This window comes from Scyliorhinus torazame, chromosome 1 (assembly GCF_047496885.1).
Source record: "Scyliorhinus torazame isolate Kashiwa2021f chromosome 1, sScyTor2.1, whole genome shotgun sequence".
Classification (NCBI taxonomy): domain Eukaryota; kingdom Metazoa; phylum Chordata; class Chondrichthyes; order Carcharhiniformes; family Scyliorhinidae; genus Scyliorhinus; species Scyliorhinus torazame.
Window position 1 is genome coordinate 30734983 of NC_092707.1, and position 23920 is coordinate 30758902.

The window sequence follows — 23920 nt, forward strand, 5'->3', positions numbered from 1 at the left end:
CACCCGGCAGCGTAGACTGCGACGGCCCACAGTGGCTGCAGATGCAGCGGTCGCCGGTGCAGCAGAGGGGATGGCCACGGAATGGCCCGTCGTCGCCACGCAGGCCGCAGGCGCTCAGGCCCGGAATGTCCAGGGGGATGCCGAGGGGAACATTGACCCCCCGACAGCGAGGAGTGCACAGGAAGCGAGCACTGATATTGCAGTGCTTGGAGGGGGAGGGGGGGGGGGGGGGGGTAGGTGGAGGAGGAGGAGCCACTGATGGTGGTGCCAGCGCGTCACAGGCGGCCAGCAAGGCCCAGGGTGTACCGTGACCGAATGTCATTCGAGGCCGTACCGGACATCACATGCAGGAGGAGACTACGGTTCACCAGGGAGACGGTCGCACATATATGCCACCTCGTGGCGCACCTCGCACCACGTGGAATGGGAGGAGGACACGTGATACCAGTCTCCGTCAAGGTGATGGTGGCCCTCAACCTTTATGCAACCGGTTCCTTCCAGGCGCCGAGCGGGGACCTAGCTGGGATCTCACAGGCATCGGTCCACAAATGTATCCGGGCCATGACCGACGCCTTGTACGCCATCGCGGACAGGTACATTAAATTCTCCGAGGACCGAGCACAGCAGGAAGCACGGGCACGTGGATTCTCCACGGTGGCCGGGATACCGATGGTCCAGGGTGTCATCGGTGGTGTGCACGTCCCCATGCGCCCTCCTGCAGACAACAGGGAAGTGTTCATGAACAGGAAGGGCGCATACTCCATGAACATTCAGGTGGTGTGCGACCCCCACATGAGGATCATGCATGTGTGTGCAAGGTACCCCGGGAGTGTGCATGACGCCTACATTCTGGCACAGTCCCCGCAATGTTCGAGGGGCGCCACCCCCGGCTGAGGGGTTGGTTGCTGGGCGACAGGGGCTATCCGTTGAGGTCATGGCTGATGGCGCCAATACGGAGGCCTCAGACCAACGCGGAGAGCCTATACAACGAGGCCCATGCAGCAACCAGGGGTGTGGTGGAGCGGTGCTTCGGGCCTGCTGAAGATGCATCCCTGGATGCGGTTGAGGTTGCAGATGGTCGGCTGTGTCTTGGCCGAGACGACCCTGGCATTCGGCGTCTGGCCCTGGGGAACACAACGATACGGGGTTCGTTAGACACGCTGGGCCAGGTGTATGGTGGTGGTGGGGGCAGTGTGTGAGGGGGGAGGGGATCGGGGGTGCAGTGGCCAGAGTGTGAGGGGGAAGGGGATCGGAGGTGCAGTGGCCAGAGTGTGAGGAGGGCGATGACGGGCTGAGGGGGGGAAGGGGGGGGAGGACATGCAGGGTTGTCTTACTTGCTTCTGAGCCTCCGAGCTCGCATGGCATGACCTCCTGGGTGGCGGATACCCAGCGAGGTCCAGGGCCCTCGGCTCGAGAACGTTTAGGGGGTGCAGCACAGGCGAACCCCCTCCGGTTCTCATACGCTCAAGGTGGTTGTGAGCTGTCTTGTCCTGTGTGGGGGGGGGGGGGGGATAAAGCATCACAATTAGGCGGGCATCATCAGGGCGTGCAGATATAGGCTACATTAATGCTGGGTGGGGTGACAGTTGGAGCCACGCCATGGCATCTCTCCAGGGGGTCGTGGTGCTCATGTGGGTCGAGTACAACGTAGTGCACCCTGAGCCCCACCCCCACCCACTTCTCCCCCCCCTACCCCCCACCCCCCAAACAGGGACATGATGAGGGACATGGGGGGGGGGGGGGGGGGTTGGTTTTGACACGGGGGCGCCCTCGTGGCACTTACCCTGGCAGCCCTAGTGAGGTTGTGGAGCTTCTTCCTGCCCTGCTCCCCGGACCGGGGGTGTGCAGCACTCACAGCGGTGCCAACGTCAAGCCAGCCGCGCCTCACCGTGCTGGACGGCTGGCAATGCCCACGTCTTGGGAAGAGGGTGGCCCTTCGTTGTTCAACCTCATCGAGGAGGGTGGCCGTGTCCGTGTCCCGGAACCTCGGTGTGGCTCCTCGGGGCTCAGCCATCTCTCCTCCTTCTCCTCCTCCTGGGTCCTTCCGTGCGCGGATCGCGCCATTTATGGCGGTGCACGGCATCATTCAGGCGTCGCGCGCTTACGACGCTGCTTTCGCAACCCCCCCCCCCCCCCCCCCCCCGAGTTCCTCGCGGCCCCGCTCCGAGCCCATTTTCGGGGCCTGAATTGATCGTGATCGGGGCCGTTTCGCGCCATCGTGAAAGTTGACGGCGTTCACGACGGCGCGGGGACTCTGTCGTAACATCGGAAAATCCCAACCCCCCTCGTAACATTAAGCCCCTACCAACATCCAACATATGAAACAATCATCCCACCCAAGGACAGAGAAATACAAACATGCATGTACAAGGAACCCCAACGACTCTCCACACCCACTTTCCTTCGCCCAACAACCAAAAACTTCAAAAAAACATGATCAACTCAACCGAGCCCATATTCTTTACAAAGGCATCAGCGCATCAAAATAATAGTCCTTTGTCTTATAAGTCACTGGAGCCATGCCAGGCACACCACCCCAAACCGAATTCCGCTCTTCCCCAGGACAACTTTGGCCGTGGTAAACACTGCCCGCTTCTTTGCTAGTTCATCCCCAATATCCTGGTAAAGCCCGGTGGTGTGACCTTCCCACTTATATTTGTGATGCTCCTTAGCCCATTTCAGGACCCGTTCCTTCTCCTGGTAGGTGTGGAAACGCACAATAACAGCCTGTGGTGGCTCATTGGGTCATGGCCTCTGCCTGAGTATTCAATGTGCTTGATCCAACTCATAAGAGGTGGTGAATCCACCCTCCCCCACCGTCTTCCCAAACATTTTCGGGAAGTACTCTGTTGGAGTTGGGCATTATATTCCCTCTGAGGGGCAACCTAGCGTGATTCTCCATATCATCGACCTTGGCCCTCAGTGCCTTATTTTCACTGGCCATCTGGGTGATCTCAGTCTCCGGCAAGGTGATTTGTTCACCGTGCTTCAAAAGAACCACTTCCATGCCCTTAATCGCCATGTCATGCTCTTTTACTGTTTCAGAGGTCTTTACAAACTTCGATCGGTTGGGAGCAAGGGCATCCTCAATTGACTTACAATGGTCTCGGATACAGCCCTCCAGTGTTTCTTACACTCTATTGTCAAGATTCCAACAAGCACCTCGGCCATTATTTGAGTGGCCAGAGTCAGAGTAGCAGTCTCTGCCATTTTCTCCGTCGAGGAATCTCAAGAAGCTTCCAAATCCGTCGACGAATTTCTATCAGCGATTTTTTTTTTGTCCTGCTCTTTCTTGGCATTTCCCTTATGCAAACAACTTATACCATCGGACTGATGGGATTTTACGTAACAATATTCCCAAAACTGGGAAAAAAGGGCCAAAAAAACAAGTATCCTGGTGGGAGCCTCCTGAAGTGCGACTTCTCCCTACATGCCCCCACTGGAAGTCCCTTGACTCCACTTTTATACAGGGCGGCCTTGAGTCCATTGAACACAGCCCTTCTCTTCGCCAGCTCTGCACCCATGTCTTGATAAAACCGCATGTGGCCTTCCCACTTAAAGTCACGGTGTTCCCTCGCCCATCTAAAAATTATCTCCTTCTCCTTGAAGCTGTGGAACTTCACTAACAGCGCATGCAATGCATCTTTAGTATGAGGCCTCGGCTGGAGTGTACGATGGGCTCGAGCCAATTCAGGGGACATGAATCCACCCTCACCCACTATCTTATCGAACAAGCCAGAGAGGTATTCCGTTTGCATTTACTATTCAACAGCAACAGTACACCTGGACAAAATTACCACAAAGTTTTCACTACAGTCCTACTGTATTCCATATGGCATTGCAAAATTATTTGAGGGAATTACCTGGGATGCCCTCTACCATTATCCAGTATGTAGATGACATTCTGTTAGCCACTATTAAGAAGATCATGAAAAGAATTTGCATATGTTGTTAAACCATCTCAGTAAAAGGGGTCATAAAGCCAACATGGCAAAATCACAAATTGCTCCGAATGAAGTAATCTATTTAGGTCAGAAAATTTCAAAAGGCAAAAGAGAACTGACCCAAAACAGAACAGAAGCAATTCAAATTGCAAAAACCCCCCACCAATATTGAAGAGCTAAGATCATTTTTGGGGTTATGTAACTTCAATAGTGTTACCATTGACTGGGGACTAATGACAATCCCACAATCCCGTGGGACTATGAGCTTCCCCAATGAGGGGGGGGGGGGGATAAATCATTAGCAGACTCCCTGTATAAATAAAGCTGGCCAGTTTGGGACCAACCAGGAAGGAGTGAGCAGCAAGCAAAGTTGCTGCTGCTGTTGCATATATATGTTATTGTAAATAAATGTTATTTCTTTGTATCCTTAAAACTCGTGCTGGATTCTTTGTGGCCCTCACAAAACTGGCGATGAGGATTAAAGTGAATAGCTGTCTACACTGCTGAAGCCACCTCCCTGGATTTTTGTTGGATACAGGTTGGAAGTTGTTTTCTATTATACCATGCCTCTGTACGAACGTTTGGATGTTTTTGATGCTGCGCTGGAAAGCTGGAACCAGTACGCACAACGGATGCGTTACTATTTCCGGGCAAACAACATCACTGAAAACGAGAGCCAGGTGGTCATATTGCTCACTGCCTGCAGCCCACATACGTTTGGGGTGATTAGGAGCCTTACGTACCCAGCGACGCCGGACACCAAATCGTTTGATGAACTTGTGAACTTAGTGGGGCAACATTTTAACCCAACCCCGTCCACGATAGTCCAACGTTACCGGTTTAATACCGCTGAGAGGACCCAGAGGAATCCCTTGCCGACTTTCTATCCAGGCTACGCAGGATTGCGGAGTACTATGACTATGGTGAGACCTTGTCAGAAATGTTACGCAACCGTTTGGTTTGCGGTATTAACAATGCGGCCTCCCAGAGAAAGTTGTTAGCCAACATTGACTTTTCAACAGGCCATTCAAATAGTATTGTCCCTAGAGAGCGCAGAACGAGGAGTGCAGGAGCTACAGGGAATGGAGGTTGGGGCGCAACCCCTTCCGTCCGAAAACGTCCCCCCGCACTCCTGCGGTACCTTGGGCAAGGCGACATCCGGATTGACGCCAGTGGCCGTCGGACATTCCTCCCCGAAGGGAGCCTTCTCCAGAACCAATGGATGAGGAGCCATGTCCGTGTCAGACTTGTAGGCGCCGACCCCGTCGTAGACGCCGGTCCTGGGGGCGCCCCGTCGTTCCGACCGAAACTGGGACCAGCCCAGGGGCCGTACCTTCCATGTGGATGAACCTGCGGCGACTACTCCTGAGGACGTGGAGATGGAGGACAACTGCCTGCAGCTGCATTGTGTGGCAGCTTCCCGTGTGGCCCCCATTAAGGTGACAGTACGGGTCAATGGTCACCCGCTTGAGATGGAGTTGGACACTGGCGCAGCAGTCTCCGTGATCGCCCAGAGGACATTCGACCGCATCAAGCAGGGTATACAGACCCTGACATTAACCGACACACAGGCCAGGTTGGCCACCTACACGGGGGAGCCATTGGATATTGCAGGAACTACGATGACCCCTGTTGTTTATGGACGCCAGGAGGGGCATTTCCCACTTATCGTGGTGCGCGGCCATGGGCCCAGCCTGTTGGGTCGGGACTGGTTGCGCCATTTGCAGTTCCAGTGGTAGCACATCCTCCAAACAGTTTCTGGAGGGTTGACTGAGGTGCTAGGACGATACCCAGATGTATTCCAGCCAGGTTTGGGGAAAATAAAAGGGGCCGTAGCCCATATCCAAGTCGAACCAGGAGCCAGGCCGCGCTTTTTCCGGGCACGCCCGGTGCCTTACGCCTTGCTCGAGAAGGTAGAAGGGGAGCTCACTCGTTTGGAGACTTTGGGTATTATCAGGTCCGTCCGTTTCGCTGACAGGGCAGTACCAATTGTACCTATAATGAAGCCAGATGCCACAGTTTGCTTGTGCGGCGACTATAAACTTACAGTGAATACGGCTTCCCGACTCGACCGATATCCAATGCCTCGCATAGAGGATCTGTACGCGAAGCTTGCAGGCGGACTCTCGTTCACAAAATTAGATATGAGTCACGCCTACCTACAGTTGGAGCTGGACCCTGCCTCCCGACCATATGTAACGATTAATACAAACCGGGGCCTGTATGAATATACACGTTTGCCCTTTGGAGTATCCTCTGCCTGCGCTATTTTTCAACGCGTTATGGAGGGAATTTTTAGAGGTTTACCGCGTGTCGCTGTCTACTTAGATGACGTTTTGATCACAGGGACGTCGGAGCAGAAACATTTGGAAAATCTGGAGGCTGTCCTTAGACGCTTTTCGGAGGCTGGAGTCCGTTTACGTCGCACAAAGTGCATCTTTCAGGCGAAGGAAGTAGACTACCTGGGTTATCGGGTGGACTGCAAAGGTTTGCACCCCCTCGCAGAGAAGGTGCCCGCGATTCAACAGGCCCCCACCCCGACTGACGCTTCACATCTTCTTTCTTTTCTCGGCCTCGTAAACTATTACGGGAAGTTCCTCCCCAATCTGGCAACTACGCTGGCCCCGTTGCACCCTCTGCTAAAGAAAAATCACACCTGGGTTTGGGGTCAGCCGCAAGAAACCGCTTTCCGGCAGGTAAAACAACAATTGGCGTAGTCTAGGTTACTAACCCACTATGATCCTGGAAAGCCTTTGCTCGTCACATGTGATGTATCCCCGTATGGTATTGGGGCCGTCCTGTCCCACAAGATGGAGAACGGGGCCGAGCGGCCGATAGCTTTCGCCTCCCGCACATTGACTGCAGCGGAGAAAAAATACACGCAGATCGAGAAGGAGGGCCTGCCAGTGGTCTTTACGGTGATACGTTTCCACCAGTACGTGTATGGCCGCCACTTCACTGTCGTGACTGATCATAAACCTCTGCTGGGACTTTTCAGAGAGGATAAGCCAATACCGCCCATTGCTTCCGCACGGATCCAGCACTGGGCTTTGTTGCTCGCTGCATACGAGTATTCTCTGGAGCACAAACCAGGAACGCAGATAGCGAATGCCGATGCACTGAGCCGATTGCCTTTATCGACCGGCCCCATGACGACCCCCACGACCGGTGAGTGGACCCAGGCGGAGCCAGTCCTGTCAAAGGTTCGGCACATAGTCCTGTATGGTGGGCAGCATAGACAGCTCCCAGGCGAGTTGCGGGCATTTTCCTCCAAGCTGTCAGAATTCAGCGTAGAAGACGACATCCTCTTGTGGGGGCGCGTGTGATTGTCCCGGAAAAAGGACAGGAGCTGATACTAAGAGACTTGCACAATGGGCATCCAGGTGTGACCAAAATGAAAATGTTGTCCCAGAGTTATGTCTGGTGGCCAGGCCTCGACACCGACATTGGGAAGGTGGCCCAAAACTGCTCCATTTGCCAGGAGCATCAGAAGCTTCCGCCGGCCGTGCCCCTACATCACTGGGAATGGCCAGAGCGGCCTTGGGCGCGCTTGCATGCGGATGTCGCCGGCCCTTTTCAAGGATCCATGTTCCTTCTATTAATCGATTAAATGGCTAGAGGTGCATAAGATGGTGGGCACAACGTCCGGCGCAACAATTGAGAAGATGCGTTTGTCTTTTAGTACGCATGGCCTCCCCGAGGTGCTGGTCACAGATAACGGCACTCCATTCACAAGTAAGGAGTTTGCAAGGTTCATGAAGATGAACGGCATATGCCATATCCGCACTGCCCCTTACCACCCGGCTTCAAATGGGTTGGCGGAGCGCGCAGTGCAGACATTCAAACGAGGCCTAAAGAAGCAGTCTTCCGGGTCAATGGACACGAGACTGGCTCGCTTTTTGTTTTCGTATAGGTACACCCTCCATGCGGTGACTGGGGTAGCTCCCACAGAACTCCTAATGGGCCGGAGACTTCGCACCCGCCTTCGCATGGTTTTCCCGGACATTGGCGCAAAAGTACACCGCACACAAGAACGGCAGGGACATGGTTTTTCTCGGCATCGGCCGATTCGGCAGTTTGCACCCGGTGACCCAGTGTTCGTTCGGAATTTTGCTGGTGGTGCCCAGTGAGTCCCTGGCGTAATCTTTCGCCAAATGGGCCCTATAGCTTACCAGATGCAAGCTCAGGGTCGTCTCCAGCACAAACATGTAGACCACTTTCGGTCCAGAAGACTATCCCTTCCAAAGATTCCCCGCCCCCGGAGCTCATTTCTACAGCCACAGAGACCAGACACAATGGAAAGTAGTCCTCACAATCTTCCTCTGGTGCCTCACTCAAAGCCTGCACAAGTCATTACAGAACCGCGTGGAAATAGAGACGCCGAGATGACGGAGGCAGCAGACTCTGACTCCAAGATGCAGACACAGGACGCATCAGAGGGAGAATCCTCGGGCCCACGGGCCGTGGATGCACAACCGTTACGCCGTTCATCACGGACGCGCCGGTCTCCGTCTCGTTACACGCCGCCCGATCCAGCGCCTCGTGCAAATGAGGCAAAACGAGTCCGATGCCCTCCTTCGCCAGGGTGTTCGGTGGATTCCTTGGACTTTGGGGGGGAGGGATATTATAACCTGCCTGCTTACCATTGGCTGGGGACTAATGGCAATCCCACAATCTTGTGGGAGTATGAGCTTCCCCAATGAGGGGGGCGGAGACATCATTCGCAGACTCCCTGTATAAATAAAGCTGGCCAGTTTGGAACCAGCCAGGAAGGAGTGAGCAGCAAGCGAAGTTGCTGCTGCTGTTGTGTATATATGTTCTTGTAAATAAATGTTATTTCTTTGTATCCTTAAAACTAGTGCTGGATTCTTCGTGTCCCTCACAAAAAATAGAAATTGTACTGACTCATAAACCCAGTTGGCACAACCTCCCTTTGATATTATAAAGGGAAGCTGAAAATCGAAAGAGGAAGTTACTCTTACAACGAACAGGAAAAAGCCTTTAAGGATTTAAAGCAGGCCTTGTGTTCAGCACCAGCCTTAGGAATTCTAAGTAGTGGAAAACCATTCGCTCTATTTGTTCATGAAAAAAAAGGATATATGACAACAATTTTAACACAGGATCATGGGGATCAGCAGAGACCAATTGGGTACTATTCAGGAAGACAGGACCCAGTAGCCCTTGGATGTGATAGTTGTCTGAGAGCTGTAGAAGACACATGTAAAGCTGTAACAGCAACTGCAGGCATTGTTCTGGACCAAAAATTGATCATTAAATGCCCTCACACGGATTATGCATTACTTTCAATAAATAGAGTCACACAAGTCGCCTCAGCCAGGTGGGCAAAATGGACAACAATCTTACTGGCGAGCCAACCGAAAGATTTCTGCATGTCATCCAGGCTATTACTTCAGTGCAGTACTAAAGACTTGCTATATTTCTAGCGAGGCTGTCTTGTAGATAGAAATTCCTCTTGGGTGGTGAGGCAAAATGGACGATATCAGGTCTATAGCACCTGACATTCTGTTCCATTGCAGTCAATGAATTTAAATGTCAGGCTCTGCATATAACAGGAGGGCAAACCCTCATCTATTTAGGTGGAATTAAAAGATCCCCAACACAATCTGATCTGAAGAAGGCACATGTTTCAACATGGCCAACACTTAACCTTGACCAACACCATCTAAAACTGATTAATTGATAGGTTACCTCTTGGCTGTTTGTGAAACCTTGCTGTAAACAAATTGGCTGCCATGCTTTCAAACAATTCTACAATTCAGAAGTAATTCATTGGCTGTGAATTGCTTGGTGATTTCCTGACAATATAAAAGGAACTATAAAAATTAAAGTTCTTTCTTTAATAGCACAGAAAAGCTTAATTAAGCTTAGAAACATAATTATTGGTGTATTTAATAGATGTTTTGAATGTGGTTCTGATACTTTGACAATCCGGTGCATGTATCATAAGCTGTATTTAAGCAAATTAAATAAAAATATTCCTCAATGATTGTAGTGGAGTGCAACTTCATGTTTGATGCTTTATTTTAAATTGATCTCATTCTTCCTCATCCAATATCTTTTGTTCACCATTTTAAAATTTTATTACTTCTGCTTTCATATCATACCTCAAATTTCTCTGCTCCTGCATTAATGGTCTGTCGTTCTATACGAACCCTGTTGCGACAAGGTCGAAGTCCAGTCCAGTCTTCAACTATCCTGGCATTCTACAAGAAGTTAATATTTTTAATGTATATTTTTATTAGCGTTTCCCCTTTTTATAAATAATGCAATAAACCCTCAAAACTGGTACAGTACAATATAAATGCTTCTGCATACATGAATAAAGAAAAAAACAGGAGAACGCCAATACACTTAAAGTTAGTGCCTCCAACCACATAACGGATAAGGTAGAGAATAGAGGAGAAGAGGATAAGGCTATGTAAACGTGGTAATATGATGCATACCTTCGCGTATACCAAACTTAAAATAGTGCTACATAACTTATGGAAAACTTTGTAAGAGCAAGTCAGACACAACAAAACCTATAAATTTGAGATGAGGTCCCATACTTTTCAGAATGCATACAATTTAGAGCGGAGTATGGAAGTTAATAACTCCATCGTGATACATTTCACAATCATTTTATGCCAATTTTGAACTGAAGCATACTTATCGCTAATCGAGGAGCAGAGGATATTCTTCCGAGCTGCAAAGGGTAGGATATTATAAGTTTTTTTTCCATTAACGTTGATGATTCTCCTATCTGGGCCCCCCAGAATTAGGAATAAATTTTCAAATTTTAAGGCCATGCTGAATATCCTCTCAAGCTCTTTAAATACACCAAACCAGTAGTATTAAATTCTGACACAGGACCACACACAGCGTATATAGTCCCCTCCACTACCTGCCACTTTAGGTACGTTGAGGGTATAGCAGGATCAAATTTGAGTTTCAAACTTGGTGTGATATGCAGATGGTGTAATATTTTGAACCGAGTCTCCTTCATTCTATTACAGACTGAAATCTTATTGGCGTATTCCCATATATTACACCAGGTCTCCTCATCAATATTGATTGCAAAGTCTTTTTCCCTAAACCAGAGTGTTCCTAATACTGCTTAGGTTCCGCAGAAGTCAGAATTTTTTCCCACCACGGAGACTGAAGCATCAAATGCATAGCTGTATTATTAAGGATAAAGTCTCTAAGTTGCAGATATTTTAAAAGGAGTGTCTCGGGATATCAAATTGTTTGCATAGCTGCTCACAAGATCACAAGGAAGCACCACTGACCATGTCTCCCAGCCTTCAAATACTTCTAACTCTCCCGATATCGAATCCATGGTCCATAAGACCTGGAGGGATATCCGGGTTGCCCTGAATGGGAGAGAGAGCAGAAGTTAATTTTAATCTCTCTTCCAACTGACAGACCATTCTCCATGCTCTAAGACTATTGATAATTATAGGATTGTCGCACTTGGCAGACACAACCTTGAAATCACTGTAGAACAGGGCCTGTAAGGAGTAAACAAACTGGCCGCTTCAATGACCGGCCTAATGGAGGAGGGTCCTCTCTGACCAATCCTTTATAAACTAAACCTCTAATTTATATATCTTAATATTCTGCACCCCTAACTGCCACCCCCCCCCTGCCTTGTTCCATATAAACAAAATAAGCATCCCATTGCTTTCCTTTAGGATGCCAGCAGCCAACGAGATTGGCAGCATCTGGAAAGGATACAATAACCTTGGCAAGACATTTATCTTAATCAACGCTATCCTACCTAAGTACAATATCAGCAAGGAGGACCAACAGAGCAGGTCTCACCTAATAGATGCAATTAACTGGGGGAAGTTTGCCCAATACAAATACTGAAAAGAGGGGGTAACCACAATACCCAAGGGGCAGCACGGTAGCATTGTGGATAGCACAATAGCTTCACAGCTCCAGGGTCCCAGGTTCGATTCCGGTTTAGGTCACTGTCTGTGCGGAGTCTGCACATCCTCCCCGTGTGTGCGTGGGTTTCCTCCGGGTGATCCGGTTTCCTCCCACAGTCCAAAGATGTGCAGGTTAGGTGGATTGGCCATGATAAATTGCCCTTAGTGTCCAAAATTGCCCTCAGGGTAGGGTGGGGTTACTTGGTTATGGGGAAATGATGGAGGTGTTGACCTTGGGTGCTCTTTCCAAGAGCCGGTGCAGACTCGATGGGCCGAATGGCCTCCTTCTGCACTGTAAATTCTATGAAATAAGTAAACCCTGAAGGTGACCAGCTAAATGGGAAATTGACAAAGGGGGGTGACCTACCTTTAAGCCCACCCATTGGCATAGCCTCAAATTTGTAAAATTGGTTTTATAACCCGAGAAACGACTAAACCTATCCACCAAATCAATAATAGCAGGAACAGAAATTTCCAGCTCAGATGCAAACTGCAACACGTCATCCCCATCTAATGCTGCTTTATTCCACTATGTAACCCAAAAATTAAAGGATCCTGTCTAATTGCCTCACCAAAGGCTCTTTGGCTATTGAAAACAATAACAGGGACCCCGACTAGTTCCTCGCTGGAGGCAAAAATTCTCAGACTATAACCGTTTGAAAGCACTGCCACCAGAGGACTTTGATAAAGCAACTGTATTCACTTTACATACAACCCTCCCAATCCAAATTTCTGCAGTGTATAAAATACATAATTCCATTCCACCCGGTCAAATGCTTCCTCTGCATCTAAGCAAAACACAAACCCATCTACGCGTGTTTTTGAATAACATTCAATAATCTCCTGACATTATTACACAAATTCCAGCCTTTTATGAACGATGGATGACCAACGGGAGAATTCCCTCCAGGCGCTACACTAAAACTTAACAACAATTTCAAATTTACATTCAGGAGTGAAATTGACCTATAGGATACTCACTCTTCAGGATTCTTGTCTGCCTTCAAAATCAAAGAAATATTCATTTTTCGGAGCGCCTGTGGTGGCAGACCTGCTTCAAATGAGTGACTATTCATGCAAATCAGCGGATCTATCAAAAAGTCTTTAAATTCCTTGGACAATTCATATCCAAAACTATTAGGCCCTGGGGCGTTACCAGGTTGAAACTCCCTCATGGCCAAAGCAACTTCCCCTCTAGAGACCCCCATTCTGACGTAGGACCCTTCGTCCCTGCCACAGGGCGCTATCTTTGAGGTCTTTTTCATGCACCCCCCCCACCTGTTACCTAATCCAGCTGTTCCCATCCCCATCTACCTTCTCTATACCCACCCCCCTCCCTCCTTTCCTCCTGATTCCTACTCTTTGGTGTCTCAGTGATCCTGTGCACCCCACCCCTTGCTCTATTGGCTGTTGGCTTCAAACAGGTCTTGGAGCAAGTTGAGTGGCTTCCATATCTTGGGGAAGCCCTCTGCCAACCCACGGACGGTGAATTTGATTTTTTTCCAGGTGGAGGAATTCCACAAGCTCAGCCAACCAGTCTCTAGCTTTGGGTGGTTCTGCTGATCTCCTTCTGAGCAGGATTCTTCGGCAGGCAATTAGGAGGCAAAGGCAAGGGTGTCGGCCCTCCTCCCCATAAATAGTTCTAGCTGGTCTGATACTCCGAAGACTGCCTGACCAGTACCTGACCAGTGGGGGCATGCCCAGAACAGGTGGGTGTGGTTCGCTGGGCCTCCTTGGTACTGTTCACACTTTATCTCCACTTCTGAGGAGAACCTGCTCATTTGGATCTGGTTAGGTGTGCTCTGTGCATCACTTTCAGTTACATGATGCTTAGCCTTGCGTAGGTGGAGGTGGAGTTGGCCCTGTTCAGTGCTTCATTCCAGATTCCCCACCCTACTTCAATCCCTAGTACTTCCTCCCATTTTTCCTGTGCCTTGTCCAGTGGGAAGCGTGCCCCTTCCAGTAGTCGTCCATACAGGTTCTCGCAGTTCCCCCCTCTTAGATTGCCCGCATCCAATAGTTCCTCTAACATTGAATGTCTTGGCATGCGTGGATATGTTGTCGTCTCTTTGCGGAAGATGTTTTTTACCTGTAGGTGTCACAGTTCGTTCCTATTGGGTAGCTGTACTTTTTTTGTCGGTTCCCTCTAACGTCACTAGTCTGTCCACTGTACAGAATTCCCAGCAGTCAGTGCCACCCCCGTCCTGTCTCCATCTCTTAAAAATGGCCTCCAGCAGGACTGGCGCGAACCTGTGGTTGCCACTAATGGGGGACATAGTGGACATTTTGGTTAGGCCGAAGTATTGTGTCATTTGATTCCAGGTTTGGAGTGTGGCTGTCACCACTGGGCTTGTTGAGTACTTGGCTGGCGGGAATAGGAGTGTCACCCTGGCAAGGGCTCTGTGGGTTGTTCTTGTGCTCCTCCATCCTCACCCATTCCATTTCCAGTTCTTTTACACGTCCCCTCACTGTTCTGCTGTGGCTGCCCAGCGGTAGCTGATGCACTATCAATTACGACGAGACAAGAGTAGAATGTAATCGAGGCTTTATTACACAGAGATGTGGACTTCCAGTTGCGGCTATGCCTAGGTAGGTCGCACGTTCGGCAGCTCCCGCCGGGAATGGACTTTTGGGCTCTCTAGAGGGGCCCCAACGGCAATTGTTTGACGGCGTCCAGTGTGGGAAGGTGGCAGCAAGGTCCCCCCAACAATAAATGGATTGGACCAGGAGTGGAGCGGTGAAAAAAGTGATCTTGGAGCAGCGAAAAGTGAGAGGGAGAAAAAAACAAGATGGCGGCGGGTGGAGACCAAGCAGCATGGGCGCAGTGGTCACAGGAGGAGCAGGGGTTTCTTAGACGCTGCTTTGAGGAGCTGAAAACCGAAATGCTGGCACCAATGAAGGCGGCGATTGAGAAGCTAGTGGAGACCCAGAAGGCCCAAGAGGCGGCGATCCGGGAGGTGCGGCAAAAAGCCTCGGAGAACGAGGACGAGATCTTGGGCCTGGCAGTGAAGGTGGAGGCGCACGAGGCACTGCACAAGAGGTGGGCGAAAAGATTTGAGGACCTGGAGAATAGGTCGAGGAGGAAGAATCTTCGGATTCTGGGTCTCCCCGAAGGAGTGGAGGGGCCCGATGCTGGGGTATATGTGAGCATGATGCTCAATTCGCTGATGGGCGCGGGAGCCTTCCTGAGGCCTCTGGAGCTAGATGGGGCTCACCGGGTTCTAGCAAGGAGACCCAAGGCCAACGAGCCACCAAGGGCTGTAGTGGTGAAGTTTCACCACTTGATGGACAGAGAGTGTGTCCTGAGATGGGCCAAGAAAGAGCGGAGCAGTAGGTGGGAGAACACGGAGATCCGAATCTACCAGGACTGGAGTGCAGAGGTGGCTAAGAAGAGAGCTGGTTTTAATCGGGCTAAGGCGGTGCTCCATCGAAAGGGGGTGAAGTTCGGTATGCTGCAGCCAGCACGATTGTGGGTCACGTTCCAGGATCGGCACCACTGCCTGATGAGGCATGGAACTTTACACGGACTGAAAAGTTGGACTCAAATTGAGGGTTTGTTGTGGGGGGATGTTTTCTGTGTATATGGTGTTTATTACGTTTATGGAATGTTCCTCTGGTTTAGGTGCTGGATGGGGATGGGTGAAGGGATTTGATGGGGAGACTGTGGGAGAGTGTGAGCGTCGGTGTTGGAGGGGCAGACCCCCACGAAGGAAGAGGGAGTGGAGGCCCGGGGATGGGGAATTGGGGTAAGGCTGCAAAAGGAGCTGCGCCAGAGGGGGAGAGGCCGGCTCAGGAAAGCGCAGGCTTTTACCCGCGCTAGGGAAGGGCGGTACTGGAGAGGAGCGCACGCTGTCTGCCAGGGAGGGGGAGGGGGGATTCTCACACGGGAGGGGGTCAATGGAACGGCGGGAAAGGCCGGGGTCAGCAGGAGTCAGCTGACTTACGGGAGTGTTATGGGGGAGCAAAAGGGCTAGATGTGGATCTAGCGAGGGGAGGTGGGGGGGGGGGGGGGGAGGGAGGGAGAGGGGGGGGTATAGGGTTGCTGCTGCATTGGCCAAAGGGGAGCTGCAAGTAGGAGAGGTAGTCGGGGTGGGGGTCTGCCGTCTGGGGGACTGGAGGGTGCGGGAGGCGCGGACACGTGGCTGGCCTAGAAAAGGAGATGGCTAGTCGGCTGGGGGGGGGGGGGGGCGGCGGGGGGGCCAGCCCCCCAATTCGGCCGATAACTTGGAATGTGAGGGGCCTGAACGGGCCGGTCAAGAGGGCCCGGGTGTTCGCGCACTTAAAGGGACTGAAGGCAGACGAGGTTATGCTCCCGGAGACACATTTGAAGGTGGCAGATCAGGTTAGGCTGAGAAAGGGATGGGTAGGACAGGTATTCCATTCAGGGCTGGATGTGAAGAACAGAGGGGTTGCAATACTGGTGGGGAAGCGGGTGTCGTTTGAGGCAATGAATATTGTATTGGATAATGGAGGTCGATATGTGATGGTGAGCGGTAGGTTGCAGGGGGTGCGGGTGGTACTGGTAAACGTATATGCCCCGAACTGGGATGATACCGGATTTATGAAACGCATGCTGGGTCGGATTCCAGACCTGGAGGTAGGAAGCTTGATAATGGGGGGGGGGATTTCAACACAGTGCTGGATCCAGCACTGGATCGCTCTCGGTCCAGGACGGGTAAGAGGCCGGATGCGGCCAAGGTGCTTAGGGGGTTTATGGACCAGATGGGGGGAGTGGATCCATGGAGGTTTGTCAGGCCCCAGGCCAGGGAATTTTCATTCTTTTCCCACGTCCATAGAGCCTACTCCAGGATAGATTTTTTTATTTTGAGTAGGGCGCTAATCCCGAAAGTGGAGGGAACGGAGTATTCGGCCATAGCCATCTCAGACCACGCCCCGCACTGGATGGAGCTGGAGTTGGGGGAGGAGAGGGACCAGCGCCCGCTGTGGCGCCTTGATGTGGGACTGTTGGCGGATGAGGAGGTGTGCGGGCGGGTGCGGGGGTGCATTGAAAGATATTTGGAGGCCAATGACAATGGGCAGGTGCAGGTGGGGGTAGTCTGGGAGGCGCTGAAGGCGGTGGTCAGGGGAGAGTTAATCTCCATCAGGGTCCCCAGGGAGAAGAGAGAGAGCGGGAGAGGGAGAGGTTGATGGGGGAGATCTTAAGGGTGGACAGGAGATATGTAGAGGCCCCCGAGGAGGGACTACTCAGGGAGCGGCGGAACCTCCAGACAGAGTTCGACCTGTTGACCACAGGGAAAGCAGAGGCACAGTGGAGGAATGCGCAGGGGGCGACGTATGAGTATGGGGAGAAGGCGAGTCGGATGCTGGCACACCAGCTTCGTAAGAGGGAGGCAGCGAGGGAGAGTTAAGGATAGCGGGGGGAGTTAAGGATAGCGGGGGGAATACGGTGCGGAGTGCGGTGAGAATAAATGAGGTATTTAGGGACTTCTATGGGGATCTGTACAGATCTGAGCCCCCGGGGGAAGAGGGGATGCGACGATAGTTGGATCAGCTGAGGTTCCAGAGTGTGGAGGAGCAGGAGGTGGCTGGTTTAGTGGCGCCAATTGGGCTGGAGGAGCTGGTTAAAGGATTGGGGAGCATGCAGGCGGGGAAGGCTCCGGGGCCAGATGGGTTGCCGGTCGAGTTTTACAGGAAATACGCGGACCTGCTAGGCCCGTTGCTAGTGAGGACTTTCAATAAGGCAAGGGAGGGGGGGTCCTTGCCCCCGACAATGTCCGGGGCGCTGATCTCTCTGATCCTGAAGCGGGACAAGGAAGCCCGGCGAACCATGTCCACATGTTCTGGTCGTGCCCGGCATTGGATGGGTTTTGGAGGGGTTTCGCGAGGACTTTGTCCAAGGTGGTGAAAGTCCAGGTCAAGCCGAGTTGGGGGTTGGCATTATTTGGGGTAACGGACGAGCCGGGAATGCAGGAGGCGAAAGAGGCCGGTATCCTGGCCTTTGTGTCTTGCTATTATGGAAGGATGCGAAGCCCCCCAGTGTGGAAGCCTGGATAAATTACATGGCAGGGTTCATTAAGCTGGAGAGGATAAAGTTTGCCTTGCGAGGGTCTGTGCAGGGTTCTTCAGGCAGTGGCAACCATTCCTGGACTATCTCACGGAGCATTAGGAGGAGGTCAGCAGCAGCAGCAACCCAAGGGTGGGGGGGGCGAGGGGGGTAGGGGTCTCTTTCGGGGGGGGAATTCGAGTGGGTGGGGGGGAACCTCCCTACAGGTACCCTTGAATGTCATATGGGGGGTTACTTTGTATGGGGAAACCCAATGTAAAAGTTTTGTGTAATCTTTGACTGTTGCGTTTGCGTTTCTTTCTTTTTGTTATGGGGGGGGGTTTGTTAAAAATTTTGTTGGAAATTCTGAATAAACACATTTAAAAAAAAAAAATTACACAGAGATGTGTGGCCTCCTACAGCAGCTTACGAAATGGCTGCTGTTCGGAGAGCACACACCTGGGCGGAGCCAGCAGGCAGGGATCTACCCCCGCACCTGTAGTACAGGGGCCCTACCGTAATACCCATATATACAATATAATACAACAGTGTTGACTACCTCATTTACCCCGTTAAAAATGAGTCCAGCGGGGGGGGGGGGGGGGGGGGGGGTGGAAAACTATATACATACAGATTGGTTTTAAAATTACAGAGAAGGTTACAAATTTAGACAATCGGGCGCCTTGATCTGCCGTTAAGAGCGCCGCAGTGCTGGTGGCATTTCAGGCGTCGGCTTGGTCTTCAGTGACTCCGGGAGCGTGTCAAAATCCTCGTCATCCCCGGGTGGGAGCAAGGGGAGGACAGATTGTCCTGGAGCGGGGACTGCGGTGGGGTGTGCCGGGGGAGGGGAGGGTGGCGCTGGGGCAGGGGGGTGTGTGTGGGGACCCAGCTGGTGCCAGATCCCTGAGGGAGACTGTGTCTTGGCAGCCGTCGGGGTACACTATGTAGGCGTACTGCGGGTTCGCATGGAGTAGCTGTACTCTCTCAACCAACGGGTTCGGCTTGTGGAGCCGCACGTGCTTGCGGAGGAGAACGGGTACTGGAGCTACCAGCCACGTTGGGAGCGAAACCCCGAAGGTGGACTTTCTGGGGAAGGCAAAGAGACGTTCATGGGGGGTTTCGTTGGTCGCGGTGCACAGGAGCAACCGAATGGAGTGAAGTGCATCGGGAGGACCGCCTGCCAGCGGGAGGCCGGGAGATTTCTGGACTGTAGGGCCAACTGGACAGCCCTCCAGACCGTCCTATTCACCGACTCCAACTGCCCGTTTCCCCTAGCGTTGTAGCTGGTCGTCCTGCTCGAGGCAATGCCCCTGTTGAGCAGGTGCTGGCACAGCTCCTCGCTCATAAATGAGGATCCCCGGTCGCTGTGGACGAAGGCGGGGAAACTGAACAGAGTGAAGATGGTGTTGAGGCCTTTGATGACGGTGGCAGACGTCATATCGGGGCATGGGACGGCGAAGGGGAATCGGGAATACTCGTCGACCACATTAAGAAAGTATGTGTTGCGGTCGGTGGAGGGGAGGGGCCCTTTGAGGTCCACGCTGAGGCATTCAAATGGGCGGGAGGCCTTCACCAGGCACGCACGTTCTGGCCGGTAGAAGTGCGGTTTACACTCCGCGCAGACCTGGCAGTCTCTGGTGATAGCCCTGACTTCCTCGATGGAGTAGGGCAGATTGCGGGCCTTATTGAAGTGGTAAAAGCGGGTGACTCCCGGGTGACAGAGATCGTCGTGCAGGGTCCGGAGTCGGTCCACTTGTGCGCTGGCACATATACCTCGGGACAGGGCATCGGGGGGGCTCGTTGAGCTTACCGGTGCGATACAAAATCTCGTAATTGCAGGTGGAGAGCTCGATCCTCCACCTCAAGATTTTATCATTTTTGATCTTACCCCGCTGTGTGTTGTTAAACATGAAGGCAACCAACCGTTGGTCAGTGAGGAGAGTGAATCTCCTGCCGGCCAGGTAATGCCGCCAATGTTGCACAGCTTCAACGATCGCTTGGGCCTCCTTTTCGACGGAGGAGTGCCGAATTTTGGAGGCATGGAGGGTGCGGGAAAAGAATGCCATAGGCCTGATGGCTTGGTTGAGGGTGGCGGCCAGAGCGATGTCTGATGCATTGCTCTCGACTTGGAAGGGGAGCGTCTCGTCGACCTCGTGCATCGCGGCCTTGGCGATGTCGGCCTTGGTACGGTTGACGGCCTGGTGAGCCTCGGCCGTCAGTGGGAAAGCGGTGGATTGAATGAGTGGGCGGGCCTTGTCCGCATAGTTTGGGACCCACTGGGCGTAATACAAAAAGAACCCCAGGCATCGTTTGAGGGCCTTGGGGCAGTGGGGGAGGGGGAGTTCCATGAGGGGCGCATGCGATCGGGGTCAAGCCCTAGAACTCCGTTCTGAACCACATCGCCGAGGATGGCTAATCAGTTTGTGCTGAACACACACTTCTCCTTGTTGTAGGTTAGGTTGAGGAGTGTGGCGGTGTGGAGAAATTTGGAAAGGTTAGCGTCTTGGTCCTGCTGGTCGTGGCCGCAGATGGTGATGTTGTCCAGGTACGGGAAAGTGGCCCGTAGCCCGTACCGGTCAACCATTGGGTCCATCTCCCGTTGGAAGACCGAGACCCCGTTGATGACGCCGAAGGGAACCCTGAGGAAATGGTAAAGGCGGCGGTCTGCTTCAAACGCAGTGTATGGGGAGCTGGTGGTAGGCAGATTTCAGGTCCACTGCCGAGAAGATCCGGTACTGTGCAATCTGATTGACCATATCAGATATTCGTGGGAGGGGGTACGCATCGAGCTGCGTGTACCGATTGATGGTCTGACTGTAGTCAACGACCATCCTGTTTTTCTCCCAGGTTTTCAACACTACCACTTGGGCTCTCCAGGGGCTGTTGCTGGCCTCGATGATACCCTCCCGCAGCAGCTGCTGGACCTCAGACCTGATGAAGGTCCTGTCCTGGGCGCTGTACCGTCTGCTCCTGGTGGCGACGGGTTTGCAATCCGGGGTGAGGTTTGGAAACAGGGAAGGCGGGTCGACCTTAAGGGTCGTGAGGCCGCAAACAGTAAGGGGTGGTAGGGGCCCGCCAAATTTCAGGGCTAAGCTCTGGAGGTTGCACTGGAAGTCCAAGCTGAGTAGCAAGGCAGCGCTGAGGTTGGGGAGGACGTAGAGCCGGAAGCCGCTGAACTCTATGCCCTGGACGGTGAGGGTGGCGATGCAGTACCCCCGGATCGCCACGGAGTGGGATCCGGAGGCCAGGGAGATTCTTTGGTTAGCGTGGTGTACCGCGAGGGAGCAGCGCCTTACCGTATCAGGGTGGATGAAGCTCTCAGTGCTCCTGCAGTCCAGAAGGCAGGATATCTCGTGCCTGTCAACCTTCACCTTTGTCGAAGCGATCGCGAGGTTGTGCGGTCGAGATTGGTCGATTGTGATTGTGGTCATCGGCGGTTGCAGGCGATGAGCGGCCCGATGAGGTGCCCGACGGGCAGGGATCCTGAGACGGATAAGATGGCGGCGCCCACGGGCCGCACATGTCCTGGGGCAGGAAAAATGGCGATGCCCATTGGTTCTGAGGCAAGCAAGATGGTGGCGGCGCCCACGGGCTGCACATGTTGTGAGTGGGGCAAAATGGCGGCGCCCACGGGCCGCACGTGGTCTGAGGAGAGGAAGATGGCGGCGCCCACTGGCCGCACCTGGGGGGTGCCGGGACAATAGCGGATCGAGCGGGCCTGGCACACTGCAGCAAAATGTCCCTTCTTGCCATGGGCCTTGCAGAGCGCGCTCCGTGCCGGGCAGCGGTGCCGGGGGTGTTTTGTCTGTCCGCAGAAGTAGCACTTGGGTCCCCCGCGGTTGGTTGGCTGCCGCGCGGCGCAGGTGTGGGGTTGGCTGAGGGCGGTCGCTAATGGGGTCCACGATGCACAGGGCTGGTGGGCCGTGCGGTCGGGGGCATAAGCCTGTACGTTGCGTGAGGCAACCGTGAGCGAGAGCACTAGTTTCTTGGTCGCCGCGAGGTCAAGCGTGGCCCCTTCTAAGAGGCGCTGGCGGATGTAGTCAGACGCTATGCCCGTAATGAACACGTCTCTCATTAGCAGGTTCGAATGTTCAGTAGCCGAAACTGCCTGGCAGTCACAGTCTCTCACCAGGGCGAGCAGGGCACGCCAGAAATCTTTCACAGACTCACCAGGAAGTTGGTGCCGCGTGGATAGGAGGTGCCTGGCGTAGATCTTGTTGGTCTGCTGAGCATAATTCTCCTTCAGTAGCGCCATGGCCTCTGCGTAGGTAAGCGCGTCCTGGACGAGGGGAAAAACATTGGAGCTTAGCCGTGTGTACAGAATCTGGAGCTTCTGTGCTTCTGAGATTGGGTCTGGCGCAGACCCGATGTATGCTTCAAAGCAAGCTAGCCAATGTTGGAAGTCCTTTTTGGCGTTGTCTGCTTGAGGATGCAGCTGCAGGCGATCCGGCTTGATGCGGAGGTCCATCTCTGAAAAATCTCTGTGTAATAATTATCAATTACGACGAGACGAGAGTAGAATGTAATCGAGGCTTTATTACACAGAGATGTGTGGCCTCCTACAGCAGCTGACAAAATGGCTGCTGTTCGGAGAGCACACACATTTATACTCTGCTCCCTGGGCGGAGCCAGCAGGCAGGATCTACCCCCGTACCTGTAGTACACGGGCCTTACCATAATACCCATATATACAATATAATACAACAGTGGTGACTACCACAGTAGCATTGTAGGTTTGGCAGGGTCAGGGCCCCCATGCTTCTGGAAGGCCTTTCTGAGGATCCTTCAGTTCTTACTCCCCCTCCACACACAAATATCATAATCATTTTGTCAACCAAGTTAAAGAAGGCCTTGGGATGTAGATCTGTATAGATCTGAACAGGAAGAGGAACCTGGGCAGCATGTTCATCTTGATCGTCTGCACTCTCCCCGCCAGGAAGAGCGGGAGTGTGTCCATTTCTGAAGGTCCTCTTTTACTTCCTCCACCAGACTGGTCAGGTTCCATTTGTGGATTTGTGTCCAGTTGTGGGCAATCTGGATCCCCAGATAGCGGAATTTGCATTGGGCCTCGCTTGAATGGTAATCCCTCTATCTCTGCCCCTCCCTCTTTCGGGTTCACCAGGAAGACTTCACTCTTGCTCAGGTTGAGCATGTCGCCCAAAAAGGCTCTAAACTGTCTCAGGAGCTTCATGATCCCTTCCATGCTGATTTATAGGTCTGAGATGTAGAGTCATAGAATCATAGAATTTACAGTGCAGAAGTAGGCTATTCGGCCCATCGAGTCTGGACTGGCCTGTGGAAAGAGCACCCCACTTAAGCCCACGCCTCAACCCCATCCCCATAACCCAGGAACCCCACCCAACCTTTATTTGGACACTAAGGAGAATTTATCATGGCCAATCCACCTAACCTGCACATCTTTGGACTGTGGGAGGAAACCGGAGCACCCGGAGGAAACCCACGTGGACACGGGGAGAATGTGCAACCTCTGCGCAGACAGTGACCCAAGCCGGGAATGGAACCTGGGGCCCTGGAGCTGTGAAGCAACTGTGCTAACCACTGTATTACCGTGCTGCCCCCAAGAAGGAGCAAGTCATCCGCATAGAGTGATCCACTGTGATCTCTGTCTCCTCTTCAGATTCCCTTCCAGATTTTCGCCGCTCGAAGGGCAATCGCCATCGGCTCAATTGCCAGGACGAATAGGAGCGAGGACAGCGGGCATCCCTGCCTTCTGCCTCAGTGCAGCTGGAAGTATTCAGAGCTGGTGGTGTTGGTCCGTACGCTCGTCTTGGGAGCGTTGTACAGTAGTAACCTTGTCCCCAGCCCAAAGCGCTTTAGTACCTCAGTGAGGTACTTGGGCTCTGTCGAAGACCTTTTTTGCATCCAGGGAAACGATCACCTCTGGTATTCTCTCTCTGGATGGGGTCTGATGTTCACGGTTAGCTGTCTAACCTTAACAAAGCCCATCTGGTCTTTTGCAACCACCTCTGGTACGCAGTTCGCCAGTCGCCTGGCCAGGATTTTGGTGCGTATTTTGA

General features: G+C 52.7%; 1 protein-coding gene across 2 annotated transcripts in view; it reads right to left on the minus strand.

Moving 5' to 3' along the window:
• dao.2 (D-amino-acid oxidase, tandem duplicate 2) overlaps window positions 1-23920 on the minus strand; it is a 96876-nt gene that overhangs the window by 16114 nt on the left and 56842 nt on the right. For both annotated transcript variants that reach the window (XM_072482080.1, XM_072482168.1), the window contains exon 10: window positions 10070-10168. In XM_072482080.1, the coding sequence (XP_072338181.1) occupies window positions 10070-10168 (99 nt within the window). The remainder of the gene's footprint in view (window positions 1-10069; window positions 10169-23920) is intronic.